This window comes from Solanum pennellii, chromosome 1 (assembly GCF_001406875.1).
Source record: "Solanum pennellii chromosome 1, SPENNV200".
Lineage (NCBI taxonomy): Eukaryota > Viridiplantae > Streptophyta > Magnoliopsida > Solanales > Solanaceae > Solanum > Solanum pennellii.
Genome location: NC_028637.1, coordinates 170,025 through 187,541, shown reverse-complemented (window position 1 = coordinate 187,541; position 17,517 = coordinate 170,025). Strand labels below are relative to the sequence as shown.

Here is a 17,517-nt window from a genome sequence, read left to right as displayed (position 1 = left end):
TCTCTCTCTATATATAGTGATCAAATCATACACTAAAAATATCAAACTAAAAAAAAAATATACAACAAAAATTTAACTAAATTTTTCTCATTCTTTTTTCTTCATCCACAAGTACATTTGTTGATAATTCTTTTTTCCTCTAATTAATTAGAAGCCATGGATACCATTGTAACGCACCAATACTATCGACCAGCTTCAAGGATAACAATTTTTGCTTACATTTTTGGCTTTATAGCTGCGATTCTTATGCTTGTTTGGTTGTTGCATTATCGTGGAGGAGTTGATCTCGATTCATACGATCCTAATAAAATTTTTAATGTAAGTATATGCTAAGAAAATTTTAACTGTTTAATTGGTTAATTACCTGAACGTTTACCTTGTTGATGGCGAGAGTTCAAGTCCCCTTCCCATTTCCCCTTTTAAATTTTTCTTTTAAAATGCAAGTATATACTATAGTATATATATATGTACCTTGATTTTAATAAATTGAAATTTAATTTTTAATTAAATGTATTATTAAATGTTATTGTAACTTTCTGCAGGTCCACCCACTCTTGATGTTCTTGGGGTTGGTTTTCTTGTCTGGTCAAGGTATGCCCTATCGATATTTCTAGTATGTTATAACGAATTTACTATAATTTATATTATATATTAAGTTTGTACGATGCTATAAGTTATCTTAATCTGATAATGCAAAATAATTTGACTAATAACGGTAAATATGCAAGTAAAACTCATTTCAAAATAGGTAAGTTGTAGAAAATAGTGTGTGAATAATTATATTGCAATCATTAATCCTTTTGACTCAATTTATGTAACAAAGTTTTAATAGGTACGAAGTTTTAAGGAAAAGAAAAATTGAAACTTTCAAACGTATGAGTTTATATGTTTCTATCTTCCCTCGAACGTAAAATTAGAAGACCGTTTCCAAATTTAATAGTAACTATTTCTAAATTTAAAAATAACTAATTTTATGCTTCTCATTTTACACATAATGACAAGTTTAGTCTTATAATTACACAAATGTTATAACATGTTTAATGTCATAACTCACAAGTTTCAAGAAATTGTTATAGATTACACACACAAATGATCATATCCAGAACTACAAATATCAGAATTTTTTATATTTTTCTTAAACTCATAATCGATTAATCAAATTGGAATATGTTACATAAATTAGAACAGAAGTATAATACATGAATTACTTCTAAATTTTTTTAATTACTTCATTTTGAATGTTAAACTTTTTTTTGTATGACAGCACTTATGGTATACATGACAGTGAGAGCAGAGAAGAAAGTACAAAAAATTGCACATTTTTTACTTCATTTATGTGCAATTATTTTGGGAATTGTTGGATTACATGCTGCATTTAAGTACCATGATAGAAGTGGCTTGAGAAACTTGTATAGCTTTCATTCATGGATAGGCATTGGCACCTTTTGCCTCTACATTTTACAGGTACTTACTCCCTCTCTCCGAGATAATCTGTCGTATTTCTCTTTTAAAATTTTTATTAAAAAATAATAGTTAAAAGGGATTTTCATTATTTTATCCTCATTTTACGTCATACATATAATGGTAAAAAATGCATCTGAACTATAGTTTTTCGTCTAAACTATCAATTATTTTTTTTCTATCAGAACTATCACCATCTATACATTAAAACACATCAGCCTAGCCGTAGTTGTAGTCGTCGACAATGTATACTCAGTATATAATGTACACGTATTGATTATACAATCAAACCTCTGTATATATAACAACATCTCTTGTTCTCATATTTTACTGGCATAGTGAAATGTTATCATATAGAACATATAATATAACATAACATGAGATATCGATTTCACAAAAATATGTTTGTTATAGTGAAATATTGATGACTCTTTCAAACTTCTTTGAAATGCCTTATAACTTAAGCCGAGGGTCTAGTGAAAATAATGTAATTTCTTTACCTCCATAACGTAAAGATACGGTCTATATGTACTTTACCGGTAGAATTACACTGGATATACTTGTAACCCTGGCCCCCATTGTTTATTAATTTTAACTTTCATCTAATTATGATTACTAATTTTTCCAGTGGGTGATTGGACTATGTATGTACATGTTACCATACACAAGAAGAGAAACAAGAGCAGTAAATTTACCATTGCACATATGTGGTGGTAGAGCAATATTCTACATGATAATTGTTACTGCATTGACTGGATTAATGCAAAAATCAACATTTATGCAACTTCCATTATTTTCTGGAGAAGCAATTTTGATCAATTTCCTTGCAATTTTCATCCTACTTTTTGGTGTTACTATTGATATTTCTGTTTCTCTTAGACGTTATGCATGATATTTATTTGTGAAACATAATTAAATTTCATATTATCAATCAATTAATAAGCAATTTTATATTCTAGAGGAGTGATGTATTGATGGGGTGATGTTCTTTGTATAGTTTGTTTTGGGGGGTTATGTTTTGCTTTTGAATTGTGTAAATTGTAATTGATGTTTGTTTTTATTTTTAATGAAGTGTTCGTTTTTATTTTAGTTTTTTGCCTATGTAATTCTTCATAATCCGAGCGTTTTTCGGAATTAGTAGTCTCTCACAAGATATGGATAAGATTTACGTATATTTTATCTTTCTCAGATTCAGTTTGTGGTACTATACTGAATCATATGGTCCCTTGATTAATAGATAGTATCTAAAAAGTCATCGTTTTTCTTGATTCTAATTTTTTTCTACAAAGAATACAATTTTCTAAGATAATAACTATTAGTTGACTATTAACATGAGATAAAGTATAGAGTTGTTTTGTAATAATATGAACGACTTTTTTGTGAGGTAACCATGGTCCTCTCCATTATATTTGTGGAAGGTATTTTTATAAATAAATACTTTTTAAAAAATTATGCAATACGTGATATTTTAGTATATCAAACAAAACACTATATAAGAAAAATCTCAACACATGTACTAATATATTATATTTTACATTATTCTTATACGGTATCCAATGACCCCTAAATTCATTGCACCCGTGGCAAAATTGTCTTATAAAAGTTTACATCACAATTCACAACTAATTACTCTAAAGTATATTTAATGGATTATTTTAAATCTACGTACCCCAAATATAAGGAAAACATTTTTGTCATTTTCTCTTGAATAATTCCACAGTAACCCATTAATCACTCAAGTAAGGCATCCAAGACATTGAAGAAGAAAAGTGAATCAAAAAATGACAAGTAGTCACCATTTATTAATGTGTGCTCACCTTAGTTCAATGTCTACAAATCTTTTTTGGTAAATAAAGCCAAAACCATACGATTATTTTATTAAAAAATTTAATAATTGTCACTTGTCATGCATTTACGTGACTATCTAAGTAATAGGAAAAGGAAGTCCAAGTGGCCTTGAAATGAAAACATAACAAGTGGAGTATTATATTATATAGTATTTACTAAAAGTTAATTATCTAGTTAACCAAAACCATAATTATTGAGTTAAAGAGTTCCACGTTGTAACTATATTAATCTCGATAATCATTCTTCTTTTTTTCTTTTTCTTTTGTCCAACTTCATTATATTTAATCAGATATTTTAAATTTAAATTATGTAATAGAAAAACCTATGACAAAAAGTATTGGATGAGTCATCAAAATTTGTGTGAATAATATTATTTCACATTATATTGGTCAAGTTTTATTAAGTACATACTTCTTTGATTAGGACCTTATTATGATGCATAAAAAGGGGTTAACATGTAACAATCAAAAATCCAACAAGGGGTCCATAATTTGGTCCCATCTTTGAAAATTTGACCCTTATTAAGTCCTTTTTAAAATAATAACAATTATTATATCTAATCTGATATGGTTTCATTTAAATAATATTGATAAACTTATCTTCTTCTTTTTTTATGGAGAGTTGTAAGTAACGATAAAATTGTCTTCGTGTTACATCACATCTATTCATGAGGTGCGATCTTTCAAGGAATGTTTTATACACGGATTGTCTTTATATCTTCTTTACTTTACTCCCTTTATTGAAAAAGTCTCAAAATTGCAAACAATTTTGATCAGTATTCAACTAATTAGAGCCACGTTAAGTAAGATGAGAGCCGATAGAAGGCTAACAAGCTAAGCTTTCTTAAACAAAAACCCTAATCAAAATACAGTAGAATCAATTGATATTATTTAAATAATCAACTTCACAAAAGCATCTTTTTATGTTTAACAAGTTCTAAAATATATTCAAGATAAAACATAATGACAGATCTAGACATTGTTATAAACTACAAATTCTCTACGTAACGTAAGCATATTAAATTCCTCTTTATTTATCAACCACAAGTCTATGACAAATCTAGGAATGAGGTTTCAGATTTAAATATTATCATAGGAAAAAAATATTAAATAATTTCTTTTCATATGGAAAAGTCCTGAAAAACAAAGTTACTCCATGAAAAATAATAAATATCTCATAAAATTAGTCTAAAGAGCCCAAATTAATTTGAACATCATAATTGCATGTATTAAAAATAATAGTTAATCTAAAAGACACATATTATAGTATTCAAGTCTTTAACCAAAATTTCACTCAAGTTTTACCAAACTTAAGTGTGGTTTAATAGGTTATACCTAAATATATTTAAAGTCATTGTCTTACATTAACTATAGGCATTTAACTCTATTAATGTGTTAAGTGTATATATAAAGATTAAAATAAATGTTTTGTTCCCTCCAATTCATTTCATATGCATGTGAGATATTGTCTAACTAGAGATAAAAAAAATAAAAAAACATTAGAAAACATAACTCGTTAATTGTGCAGTGAAGTCATATTGTCTATGTTATTAACGACTGTTAAAATCACAATATATCTTGCTTCTTTACTAACAAATTATCTCTTTTGATTAGAAAAATAAATTGATTATGGAGGGAAAAAGTAGTTATTTTGATTCCAAACTCAAAATATCTTATTAGTATTATATATTAAACTTGGCAATAAGCAAGCAACCACTTTGGAACTCTTCTTTATTTGCCTATATTTATCCCTTTTCAAAACTATCCAATTTACACTTCTTCTTTTTCTTTCTTTTTCTTGTTCTTCTATCCTTCTTGTGTTGAAATAAAATAATTGAAAGAATTAGTAAAAAAAAAAAGGATCTTTTAAAAATGTCAAACAAGATTAGTAGTTCAAGCTACAAAGTGAAATCTCCAATGGCAATCACAATATTTGGACACTTGTTGTTTATAGCTATAACAATACTTGTGTTAGTTTGGCTTTTGCACTTTAGAGAAGGCCTTGCTTTCTCTTCATCCAACAAGGCCAAGATTTTCAATGTAAGATTCTCGTCGAAATAGTATTTACTGGTCACTTTTAAATCATATCTTCGATCCCGAAATTTGATTCATGATTTCAAATTTTAGAAATGAAACTTCAGGACAATTATTCATGTCCTGGAGCTTTATTTGTAAGAATTTGAAATTTTAAGGCAATGGTTATTTTTCGTTGTAACTTGTAACTAATTGTTGTAGAAATTATTGTATCAACTAACCACCTTTCGACTCTATTTTCGAAAAAATATTTTTGTCTAGGATATTACTCTTTTTTTTAACTAGGCTATTTGAAAAAATTCCCCCCTACTACTTTTTTTTTTCAAAATCAAAGGTAGTTTGTGGGAATTTTTGGGCTTTTTTTTTTCCTTTCTATATTTTATTTGTTTTATATTTCTCTTGTACTAATTATTGGGTATTTTGGTACTTGCAGATTCATCCAATGCTTATGGTTATTGGATTTGTCTTAATGGCCGGAGAAGGTAGGATAAATTTTTTTCTAACATTACCAAAAATTCTTTTTTTAAATAAAATTATTTTTAATTCTAGTAATATATTTGGTTATTCAATTATCTTTGCTTTACACACTTCCCTTTTTTCTCGATATTTTATTATTGCTTCTTCACTTTATGTATTTTTTAAATTTGATTTTAAAAATATTTTCTTTGAGCAGAAAATTAATCAAAAACTTTATTATCATGGTAAAGTCCGTACGCACTATACTGATCAGATCACATTAAATATGTTATCGTCCTAAGTAGTATTAAGCAGGGTTGGGCCCTTTTTATTTATTTGTTTGTTGGTTTGTTTGTTTCTCTTATTATAATATATATTAACAATCTAAATTTGGATTTTTTGGACAGCAATTATGGCATACACAACAACTCCAACATCAAGGAAAAATCATAAATTATTTCATATGATTCTTCATTTGATAGCTCTTTTGAGTGGAATTATTGGAGTAATTGCAGTTTTCAAATTTCATAATGAATCTGGAATTCCTCATATGTATACATTTCACTCTTGGATTGGTCTTTCCACCATCATTCTCTTCGGTTTGCAGGTAAAATCAGTACGTCTCATTTTAAGTGACACAATTCAAATTTTGATTCAAATCTTTTAATTTTGACAAACTACTAGAAGTCATAATATTTACAAGACGTAAAAATTAAAAAATACAATCAGAAAGAAAGACTCATTTGAATCTTAAAATTCAGATATCATGACGATTTTTTGTTGTTGTTTTTGTTAGTGGATATTGTCCTTTTTGACCTTCTTATACCCCGGGGCGCGATCATCGACAAGATCAAGGGTTGCACCATGGCATGCCCTAATTGGGATCACCATATTTTTCATGGCAATAGTAGCTACAGAGACAGGCTTGGTGCAAAAATTCATATTTTTGGGCCTTACAAGGAACCAAGAAGGACTTATAGTTAATTTCATTGGGCTTTTGATCCTCCTTTTTGGAATTTCGGTTGGTGTTAGTGTTCTCGTGTAAAATTCACAAATAATCACTTTTCAATCTACATGACTGAAAAATATAGTTGTTAATATGGATCTTCACTAAAACTCTACGATAATGACTATTTAAAAACGACAAAAAATCATGAGATGATGTGGTTATTAGTCAAATAGTTAAATTTTGTTGTAAATATTTTTCTTTAGTGTTGTTTCGTGTGTTATGAAGAATTACTTGGTTTTTGTATGGGTAGTTTGGATTTGTATTTTTTTTTTCACTACATATTTTTTTTTTCTTGTATTCATGTGTTAGTTCTTGTATTTAAAATGGCTATGTAAATAGACTCTTTTGTTTCTCCTTTAGTTGATTATGTCAAGTATGACTATGACCTTTCTTTCGTAGTCTTGATTGATTGGATATTTTCATCACGACTAGTAGAGTGTATGCAGACCTTACCTCTATCTTAGAGTTGAGGTAGAGAGGCTGTTTTTGATAGAGATAGACCATCGGCTCAAAACAAAAACAGACTAAAAAACACGTAATGAAAGTACAAGACAGTAGTAAACAAAACAACAAATAGTATATAGTAGAATAGTACTAGAACCAAACAATACTATCATTGAACTACATGAAACAACATATCAACAAAATCGAAGAACAAGAAACTACGAGCACAACACTCTCACTACTAGTAAGTAGTAAGGGCACCTTTTTATTCAATACACTATCCCACGTAAAATAATATATAGATTCCAGCATACCTTATACAGGTATTTATGCAGAAAAGAAAACTAAACCAAACATTGTATTGTATAAAGTTAAGTTTTTTATGGAAAAAACAAATGAACTTAAAGGTATTCCAAAGACTTCTAATAGTTCACCAACCATTTACTATTAAAAAACTTGCAACAAGGAAACCAAGTAACTGTCACAATTACTGGAGAAACTGCCAAGGAAGAGATTATGCTTATACCAATTGTTTTTTGGTGGCTTCCATTTTGTTTAATAAGCCTGCAACCTCTGTATCAAATCTCATCTTCATCTCACAATAATCGGAATGAGCATTCTCCGACGTCTTAAGATCTTCCAATTTTTTCCTCCTCCTTTCCTCCGTTCTTGCAAGCACAATTTGGAGAGGCTTTCATGATATGCTTCGTTCAGTTTCGTACCCTCCAGCCGAGCCAACTGCCTTAAAGTCACCGCCTCTCCTCGTGCATCAGCTGCACGACTCTGTAACATTTGTCCCTCTGCTTCTTTGATGCGTACAATGCTTCCCAAGCTATCGACCTCATCTTTTTTCTATCGTTTCACTGGCCATTCATCTTCAATCGTTTTGATAGCTGTGAAAGAAGCGTTAGAATCATTTGGACAAGGATCAACATGCCTCAATATCTTTTTATCCGCTTGAAAAGCTCATGTCATAGAATGAGGATTTGGGAATAAGGGAGGTAAAGGCAAGAAGATCAGTAACTACATTCTTTCCGAGAATAGCTAGATTACTTAAGTCTGGCAATCCGTTACAACCGATTAATCAGAGAAAATATAAACTTAGTAGAGAAATGACATGTTTTGTGCTAATGAAACATGTAGTGGACGCTGAGGAACTAAGGCAGACTGGGAAAAGTGTTTCCTTTGATAATCTCTAATTCTTCCGAATTCATAGGTTAAAGAAGACCAATACTTGAAAATACAAAAAAATTCAATAGCCCCATAAGTAGCAAATAGAACATTTATCACAAATTGCAACTAGAAATAAATCATTCTTGAAGTACAAAACCATGAACAATTTAATAAACTTGTCCCCCACCGGTTGTGGGATGTGGAATTGGTTTCTTTACATGGTCTTGCACAATGCTCAACTCATTAGCTAGCTTTAAGGATTGAGTTTTTCCTCATTATGGCATTAGAGTCAAGCTCCAGTTGGCATCGATTGTGTAATTCTAGGGTTAGGCTAGCAAAGGTCCATCTATTATCACCCATAGACTATAGATTTCTAGTAATTATAAGCGAGCTACAAGGGGATTCAATAATATTCAATTTGACAAATGCAAGACAGAATCAGAGAATGACATCTGATGGACAACTCACAGTTAATTGTATATATACCAACACAAACGGAATTAATACAACGATTTAGGTAGCTACTATTTCTAACTTAATATTCCCTTCTTTTTTTTTTTTGAAACTGAACTTAATATTCCCTTTTGTGGTTTGTGCACCAAAAATAAAAAAATAGGAATGAGTATAACATAAGGAAAAACCAGAACATTGTAAAATAGAGACTTGTTCTTATGAAAATAAGATAAAATGAATTGGTTTGTATACGTACCGCTGAAAAACTGAAAAATAAACTTGCAGGCGTCTGAAGGGGAAATCATCTTTGTAACTAGCTTTGTATGTAAGACATCTGCCTTAACATATAACTCCTTGCCTTTAAAATCTTCACTCCCTTGGAAGATTTTCTGAACGTAATCAAGCTCTTTCATCAGGGTGTCCTCGCTCCATTCATTCGCACAAGACATGAACACGCCCTTAATGAAGCCAAACATTTCCGAGGCATGACCACATCCAAGACAGTAAAATTGCATCTCGGTTGTCCCGGAGGGTCCTTTGAGAATTGGACCTGGCTTTTGACGAATGCCACAAACAGCATGACACCAATGCAAGCATGCATCACACTCTACCCAACTGCAAGTATTATTGGTACAGTCGAATTTCAGACACACAAAACACATGCATTCGCTGCAGAATCCCTTCTTCATTGAACAAATCTTGCAACCGCGATCCTCAATAGGCAAAATCCTCCTGCAATTAATGTTTTGACACCTTTCAAGTAAGAAAATTTCAACCAATTCTGATGTTAGAAGGCGGGTGTTTCCCGATAAGAAGCTTCCAAGACCTGTTCTTATAGAAACCAAAAATTCTAGTTGGATCTTATGGCAGTTCAAGAGAGTCTGATTGGTAAGATCAGATCTCTCATCAAGTCTGTTTTGAAGGCTCACGAACTCATATATCCTTTCCGGCATTGTTATTAGATTCCTCAAGTATTCTTTTGTTGATTCAACTGTTTCGTCATCAAGCTGTTGCACAATCTGAGCCATAAGAGGAATAGGCTCTGACACTATTCTTCTAAGTATTGTCTGTTGCCTAGAGAGCTCATACGCTCTTCCTCCATTCCTTTTCTCCAAACGTTTCAAATATCCCGAGCCTCTTTTCCTCGAATCCCTTGACTGACTGTCAACAACTCTAGGTCTTGCAGACAAATCGGATAGGAAAATTAAATTGTTATCCGAGCTTGTACTCCTATGAATAAGATCACTACATGTTTCCTTATTGACCACTCGACTGTCAAACCATGTCCCACCAACATGGTTTGACAACGCAACACCACCGTCACCAATTGGCCTAAAACTGCTATGAACTGATTTAATAGTTCCTTTTCCGCAATTCGCTTGCCTAGTAAGCTTATGTGCATTTCCTCCATAACGTTTCAAATATCCCGAACCTCTTCCCCTCAAAGCATCTGACTGACCACTAACCATTATATGCAGAGAGATTAAAAACTGACAGATTGGAAGGAAGAACTTCAGAAATTTGCCTCTGAATCTTCTCTGGGTAAAAATATTTTCACACCTTTTTAATACTAAATCAGAAAAGCAAAATCGTATCTGTATTTACAGGTAGACATTAGCAAAATGACAAAAATAGTTTGTTATGTATGAGGATAAATTCAAAATAGTTTGTTGAATGTAATCTGATTTCCTAAGAAATCATTAATAGTTAATTAAATAATTTCAAAAAGAGCACCAGCTCGGCTTATCATTAAGCTATCAATGGGTTTAAAATAAAATCGCATAGATCAGCAATCAGAACAACAATATATGCTACAGCTTAATGAGAAATTGGGAAAAAATTTATCAAAGAAATTTGATTCAATAACCTCTAGAAGATATTGTTAAGAGTTTTAGACGCGAAGTGTTTCCTTATGCGTAACTAGTTCCAAATATATTGTATCGTCTTCAACTTTTTTCTCCAATGGTATCCATAATTTCTTCTAAACTTCTGGACCTCTAAACATGTATCATTTTTCACCGCGGATAATCTAAGAGGCTATTGACATCCATTTTACAGTGGTAAGCAAGATTATTAGTCATGACCTCTAATTCATAAATATCATTTCCATAAGAGAGTTCATTTAATTCATTAAGGCTTCAACCCTGAACGATGTAATCAAAATTAACCTTCATTTAATCTCGAAAACACTTTTAAATTAACAAATATTAATTTATCGATTAAATAATACCTTTACAAAATAATAATATTTCATGGTCCTGACAATATTAATTTAGAGAGGTTTTACTGTATTTATTAGGTACTTCAGTTACTGTTTTCATAGAGGAAAAGAAAACTAAAGCTAAAATTTGTATCAATAAACGAACTTGAAGGTATCCCAAAGACCTATAATATTTCACCGACTATTTACTTCAAATCAATGAAATTAAGAAAGAGAACTTGCAAAGATGAAATTAAGTAATTGTCACAGTTACTTAGAGATATAGTCAAAGAAGAGATTAGGTTATACCAATGGCTGTTTGGCTGCTTCCTTTCTGCTTAACAAGCCTGAAATTTCCATATGCAATTGCATTTTCATCTTGTTGTAATCGCAATGTAAATTCTCCAAAGTCTTGAGCTCTTCCAACTTTTTTCAACCCCTTTTCTCAGTTTCCAGCAAGCACAGTTTGGAGGGTCATTCGGAATACTCTTCCTCCAGTATCTCGCTCTTCGGCCTAGTCAGACGCCTCAAACTCCCTACATCTCCTAGTGCATCATTTGCAAGACTCTGAATCATTTGTGCCTCGGCTTCTTTGATCTGTACAATACTTTCCAAGATATCTACATCATCTTTTCTTCAATGGTTTCACGGACCATTCATCTTCAATCATTTTGGTCGGTGAAAGAAGAATTAACATTATGTGGACAATGATCGGCAGGCCTCATATCTTTTCGTCCGCTTCAAGAGCTCACATCATAGAAGGAAAATTTGGGAATAAAGGAGGGAGAAGCAGGAAAATCAGTAACTGCATGTTTCCGAAGACTACGAGCAAGATTATTGAAGTCTGTTGCAGGAAAGTTAAAAGGGGGAAAGTCCGACAAGCCATTGCTGCGTGTTAATTACAGAAAATAAAAATTTGTAAGAGAATCAGTATGCTTGTGTCAATGAAACAAGCACCTCTTGAGAATGAAAAAGTTCAACAGGCTTATAAGCAGGAAAATAGAACATATATGCAAAGTGCAACTAGGATATTAAATCATTCTGCCAAGTACAAACACCATGAACTATTGGTTTCTTGAAGATTATGAACACCCGAATAAATATTTAATGACGAGAGATCATATCATAAGACATAAATGAGGGTAAAGTAGTAAAATAAAAATTCTTAATTAATGTTTACTTAAGGGGCATGTAAAGGAGAAACAAGATAGATAATTTCAGCCGGAGGGAGTATTACACAAATCCCTTAATAGGAAACAAGATTCGACATTTTTCTGAAGGCTAACGAACTCATATTTCCTTTCCGGGATTGTAATTAGGTTCATCAAGTATTCTTTTTGTTGATTCAACTGTTTCATCAGCATGCTGTTACACAATCTGAGCCATTTTCCATTGCCTAGAAAGCTCATGTACTCTTCCTCCATCCCTATTCTCCAAACATTCCAAATATCCCGAGCCTCTTCACCTTTGAATACAACCCCTACATATTAACCACTCGAATGCCAAGCCTAAAAGTTCCACGAAGATGGTTACGACAATGCAACACCACCATCACCAATTGGACTAAACCAGCTATAAACGGATCGATTACTTCCTTCTCAACAAAAGCATTGGAACTAGTAACTGTATGCTCCTATTAGGTCACCAACTCGGACCCGATTCAAACCAGCTAAGGAGAGGGAAACATCAGGCATTGCTAAAGAAAGTCAAGTTTCAATTTTTATCATCTTATCTCTGTTCTCTACTTCATTTTTCAGCCTCTATGTTACAACTACTCAATTTTTCAATAAAATTGTCCTTTTCTTGAAAACCCAACTTGCAATTTTAACAAAGATAGCTTAGAATTAGCTTTTTGACTGCTAAAGTCTCAATCTTTTCCATTTCTGATACTGATTTCTCAAGAAAATGAATACCCTTTTCTTGATTCTCTATATTCTATACATTTTTTTACTCAGATTCACTGTTTTCACTTCAATTTTCCTTCTCATTAATCATTATATTTATGAAACTAGTAAAATTGAAATTTGCAGAGAGATTAAAAAACTTACAAATTAGAAGGAACAACTTCAGAAATTTGTCCTAATCGAAAAAAAAATTCTGCATAAATTTTTGTAACACATAATACATAAATTAAGGGAACTTATATTATTTTTGGTATCTAATATATATATATATATATATGGTACATAATACATAAATTATTAAATAAGGAAACTTATATTATCGTGACAGAAAATAAATTGCAATTATCAAGAATATCTTATTAATAAAGAGTGCGGATACGATTTTGTTGCACTAATTCTTCTCTCATAAGATTTATCAATGATTTGAGATTGTCAGTGTCGTATTTCTCGAACCAAGATGATTTGAATTTGATCTTTACGAATAATTTTGAATTTGATAGAATATCCGAGAGAATATTCTGTTGCACCTACAATTAATTCTCGATGCAACGTTGACAAAAAAGGCGTAATATTTGTCATGATGTTTAAGAATCAAAAACGAAAACATAATGATAATAATAATAATGATCAAGATGATGAGATGCAGATTGTTCAATCTCCACAAGGAGTTCAACTTGATGATCATCAAGACTGTTGCTAATCAGATTACTCAATCTTTACAAGGCATTCACCTTTAAGAGTATTGAAATTATTGATTAATTGTTGTGTAATTTGTCATATTTAAAAATTATATGTATTACGTAATTTTTCAAAATAAGTTGTTTGTTTGCAAACAGAACATATATCGTCGATATTGTTATTTCACTACAGAGGAAAAAAGAAACTGTTTTAATCATATGAATGGCCAAATTTGATTAAAGGGTGGCATGAACCACCTTACATTAATCAAACATTCATGTTATATACATAAAAAATAATTATAACCTGGTATAATTTTCCTATTAACAAGGTGGCATGAACCACCTTTTGTCGCTATAGCTTAGCCCCTGATTGAACTAACAAGAAATTACTGATTGAACTAACAAGAAATTAAGTATATGAAGAGGATATAAGGGTATCAATAGTATCCCAAAAATGTGAAAAATTTCTTTATGATGTTGTACAAGTTATATAAACAAAGTTACTATGAATTTTAAGCACATTTCAGGAATAAAAAGAGTCTAACGCGATAAAACTCGAAATCTCAATTCAATCTAAGACATTCAATCAATCTCCCTGTACAATACAACGCGAATGTAACACAGTTACAACGCGTTTGTTTTTTCCGGAAAAGGAGGGATGTCGAAATAGATATAGAAATGTGAATGGCAAGAGTGTCACAATTTCAAATTCAGGTCAGGCAATGATGGTTGTGTATTAGGTGGTGGAGCCATTGGTACAAAATTTATGTTGGACCTCTGACCTGAATTAAGCACGACGTTGCTACCGACTCCGTCAACTTGACGGAAGCTCCCGGGCCAAAACATCTCCATGTCATCATCCTCCATGTATACTGGCACCCCGAAATACCCCTGTTCGAATCTTGCCCCGCCTCTAATAGCATGCATATGCCTTTCTTGTTGTTGAGGGGCACGTTGATGTACGGAGGCATGAGCTTCGATGCCAAGTGATCGATATGGGGATCCGTGAAGGGGGAGCGATGCCAAGCTAGCGTACCTCTCTGATAGCATTCCCATCCGCATCGCCCTCTTTGCTAGAGTTCTCTCCCTCTTATGTGCATTTTGATGTCCTCCCAAAGCTTGTGAACTATAAAACTTGCGCCTACAAAAGTTGCACGAGAATATCCTCGATACTTGTGCAGCTGGAGGATGAGGCACTACTTCACTGCCAGCCTCGGGATTGCCCTTCGACTCGGTATCAGCACCGCTGTTGAAGCCAAGAGTCAAGTCAAGTGTAACGGGTTTTGACTCCTGCTGAAGATTGAGAGAGTTTGTCAGACAGGACGAATTGGTCGTGTTATCCTTGTAAGGATCAGGAGAAATTTCTTGGGCAGAAGTGTTGGAGGCAACTTGGCTACTGCTGACTTCGGACTCGTCTTCCGATTCAAGATTGAAATTCGGTGGCTTCATGCTGCTCCGGAAAAAACGCAGTGCAAATTTGATACTTGGATAACAACAGGTCGAAAAATAACTAAGCGGTGATGACTTCCGGTCCTTGACTAACCTACAGGTATACAGGGAAGTAAATCATTTTCTGAATGACAAAATAACCTCCTCTGCCATGTGTTGGTTAGCAGAACTCATGGCGAAGCCGGAATTCACCAATTGAGTTCAACATATGATGAAAAAGAAAACACACAAAGAAGTCAAAGGAGTATAAGAAGTACACGAGAGTATTTGCGAGGTACTTAAGCAAACCAAAGACAGAGTATAAGTAAATTATAATGTCATCAAGTTCCGAGCTCGGACAAGCAAATCATGTATTTCTCTTCAGACTAGTACCTAGAAGGCTAGAGAGGTGTTTCGACGACCATCTCAGAAAGCCAGAAAACTTGTTCATTCTTGTCTTTTTCTTTAATCATCACCTCTCTGAAGTCTGAACTAGCAACAAAATGTTTATCGATGTCCTAGACTACAATTTACGATAACTCAAACAAAGCTTAAAGACTACATGTTTTTAGATTATTACATTCTACTCAAATCTTCAAGATTAATGCTCGAAATAGAAGCGGACAAGTTCCCTACATATCAGAAGAAGAAAAAGAAAAACAGTCTGCTTTTCAGCGTTCAGAGTCAAGGTTATGATGTTAACATAACATACAGAAGGCCTGCAAGTTACCTATGCTTTATCATAAGCTTAATATACTAATAGCGTGAAATTCACTCCGATAATTATTTTTTTATTCCAAATATTCTTGAACTCCAACCAACTGTGAGCTCATTAGTAAGCAAATCTCATTAGTTCTACTTTTCCAAGAAATGATTTCACAAAATTGCCAAGACAACGAACGAACAACTAAAAGGAGATAATTACCATGTTTTTCTTACATTCGACAACAGAAGACCTATTTGTATAAATAATCGACACTTCCTTCCACGGCATGATAGACTAATTTGACCATACAATAATGCATCTTGAACCTTTTAAAACGATCCAACGACGCTAAAAAGTATTTCGGTCAAAATTCCAGCTAAACTGCATCCACTTGTTCTGTGTTACTCAAGAAGCTAGATGCATAACAGTAGGTTGGTGGCTAACACCGATCCGATCAAACCCCCGTTTGAGAGAAATGTACCTCATCCCAAAATGAACACAGACTTGCTCTAAGAGGTAGAGAGGTTATTTTTGAAAGACTCTCAGCTCAAGTGCAACAAATCAACTAATCTAATCGCAATATTACAAAAGAATCTAAAAACTTCTATTTGTGACAAAGTTTTCAAAAAAGGTTAGGAACTTTACTGGCTCAATTGTCTTCTTCAATCCAACCAATTTTGTTTTCCTTCTAGTGGGATCTCATCAAAGTTCAAAATTCAGTACAAAAATGAAGAATTTAAAGAAGGCAAAAACAACACTTCATTTTTCCCCTTTGGTCAATATTTCTAAAAAACAGAATTGCCACAAACACAAAAAGGGCAGGAGAGTAACGCGTACGCAAACCTTTATCTTTACTTTTAATAAATTACAGAGAGACTGTTTTCGATAGACATGAAGTCTAACCAACTAGTCATATAACAACATATATAAGATCCCAAATTGATTAAAACCATATAAACAAGAACCATATACAATTACATATCCACAAAATTAAGCACAAAAAAATTCCAAATTTTACAAACAAATTATATATAATACAAAAGTCAAAACAAGTAGTATACACATCTAGGGGGGGGGGGAATCAAGAAAATAAAAGTGAAATATTAAATCTTGAAGAAAAAACATACCTTTTTTCTCTTTTTTAATTTTATTGATGAATTTTTCAATGATATGACAAGACTTGGTTGTTCTTCTCCTCCTTTGTGTGTGTGTTTTTAGTTTTTACTAAATATGGTGAGGCAGAATTATAAAAGATAACAGAAAGAAGAAAAAAAAAGAAGAGGAGATAAGATCATTAGATATAGAGAGAGAAAAAAAAATGGTGGGATGTCAGAGAAAGTCAGAAAAGAAATGAGATATAATACATAGTATATTAGTTAGTACTATACACTATTTTTGTTCTTCATAATCATAGCTGAAAAAGGCATTTAACAATAAAGACAGAGGAAAGAGGTGTGGGGTTGGGTGGGGGGTGGGGTGGGGAAAATAGTGTTGGTAGGAAAAATAAGTTTGTGTTCGTTCGGACATAAAAATTGTGAAATTTGATAAAGAAAAATTATTTGAAAATGAATGTTTTTGGATTTTTATGAGTGATTTATTAGAGAAAAAATTGTGAAAATATTATAATAAAAATAATTTTTAATGGAGATAAATACACACATTAATAAAATATTAGTTATTTTTTATTAAATTTAATATCACTAAAGGCTTTAGTGTTAATTA

General features: G+C 32.1%; 4 protein-coding genes across 5 annotated transcripts; 2 read left to right on the top strand and 2 right to left on the bottom strand.

Annotated features, from left to right (window-relative positions):
- Positions 1-57: 57 nt before the first annotated feature.
- On the top strand, positions 58-2,550 carry LOC107027687 (probable transmembrane ascorbate ferrireductase 3). The gene is made up of 4 exons (XM_015228786.2): positions 58-318; positions 543-591; positions 1,265-1,464; positions 2,090-2,550. The coding sequence occupies exons 1-4, from the start codon at positions 157-159 to the stop codon at positions 2,351-2,353; spliced, it is 675 nt and encodes a 224-aa protein (XP_015084272.1). The 5' UTR covers positions 58-156; the 3' UTR covers positions 2,354-2,550.
- Positions 2,551-5,034: 2,484 nt separating this feature from the next.
- Positions 5,035-7,166, top strand: LOC107015649 (probable ascorbate-specific transmembrane electron transporter 1). The gene is made up of 4 exons (XM_015215985.1): positions 5,035-5,348; positions 5,776-5,824; positions 6,206-6,405; positions 6,595-7,166. The coding sequence occupies exons 1-4, from the start codon at positions 5,181-5,183 to the stop codon at positions 6,841-6,843; spliced, it is 666 nt and encodes a 221-aa protein (XP_015071471.1). The 5' UTR covers positions 5,035-5,180; the 3' UTR covers positions 6,844-7,166.
- A 330-nt stretch (positions 7,167-7,496) lies between these two features.
- On the bottom strand, positions 7,497-13,225 carry LOC107014442 (protein OBERON 3-like). Of its 2 annotated transcripts, XM_027915366.1 has the most exons (4): positions 13,126-13,225; positions 11,387-11,965; positions 9,134-10,415; positions 7,497-8,144 (listed from the first exon to the last, which is right to left on the bottom strand). In XM_027915366.1, exons 2-4 carry the CDS (start codon positions 11,453-11,455, stop codon positions 8,104-8,106), a joined length of 1,392 nt encoding a protein of 463 aa, XP_027771167.1. In that variant the 5' UTR covers positions 11,456-11,965; positions 13,126-13,225; the 3' UTR covers positions 7,497-8,103. The 2 variants fall into 2 exon arrangements, with proteins under 2 accessions (XP_027771167.1, XP_027771169.1); XM_027915368.1 differs by lacking the exon at positions 13,126-13,225 and having other exon boundaries at positions 11,387-13,113.
- Positions 13,226-14,090: 865 nt separating this feature from the next.
- Positions 14,091-17,150, bottom strand: LOC107008579 (zinc finger protein 4-like). The gene is made up of 2 exons (XM_027914017.1): positions 16,921-17,150; positions 14,091-15,202 (listed from the first exon to the last, which is right to left on the bottom strand). Exon 2 carries the CDS (start codon positions 15,108-15,110, stop codon positions 14,358-14,360), a length of 753 nt encoding a protein of 250 aa, XP_027769818.1. The 5' UTR covers positions 15,111-15,202; positions 16,921-17,150; the 3' UTR covers positions 14,091-14,357.
- Between the last annotated feature and the right edge of the window lie 367 nt (positions 17,151-17,517).

Bases quoted from the DNA above. Each gene is read 5' to 3' on its own strand.
- LOC107015649 (XM_015215985.1), top strand. From the start codon at position 5,181: ATGTCAAACAAGATTAGTAGTTCAAGCTACAAAGTGAAATCTCCAATG. The intron at 5,349-5,775 runs GTAAGATTCTCG...TGGTACTTGCAG, and splicing joins ACAAGGCCAAGATTTTCAAT to ATTCATCCAATGCTTATGGT. The intron at 6,406-6,594 runs GTAAAATCAGTA...TGTTTTTGTTAG, and splicing joins TCATTCTCTTCGGTTTGCAG to TGGATATTGTCCTTTTTGAC.
- LOC107008579 (XM_027914017.1), bottom strand. From the start codon at position 15,110: ATGAAGCCACCGAATTTCAATCTTGAATCGGAAGACGAGTCCGAAGTC.
- LOC107027687 (XM_015228786.2), top strand. From the start codon at position 157: ATGGATACCATTGTAACGCACCAATACTATCGACCAGCTTCAAGGATA. The intron at 592-1,264 runs GTATGCCCTATC...TTTGTATGACAG, and splicing joins GGTTTTCTTGTCTGGTCAAG to CACTTATGGTATACATGACA. The intron at 1,465-2,089 runs GTACTTACTCCC...TAATTTTTCCAG, and splicing joins TTTGCCTCTACATTTTACAG to TGGGTGATTGGACTATGTAT.
- LOC107014442 (XM_027915366.1), bottom strand. From the start codon at position 11,455: ATGAAAATGCAATTGCATATGGAAATTTCAGGCTTGTTAAGCAGAAAG. The intron at 10,416-11,386 runs GTATAACCTAAT...ATTTTTACCCAG, and splicing joins AAGCAGCCAAACAGCCATTG to AGAAGATTCAGAGGCAAATT. The intron at 8,145-9,133 runs GTACGTATACAA...CTTCTTTCACAG, and splicing joins TATTTTTCAGTTTTTCAGCG to CTATCAAAACGATTGAAGAT.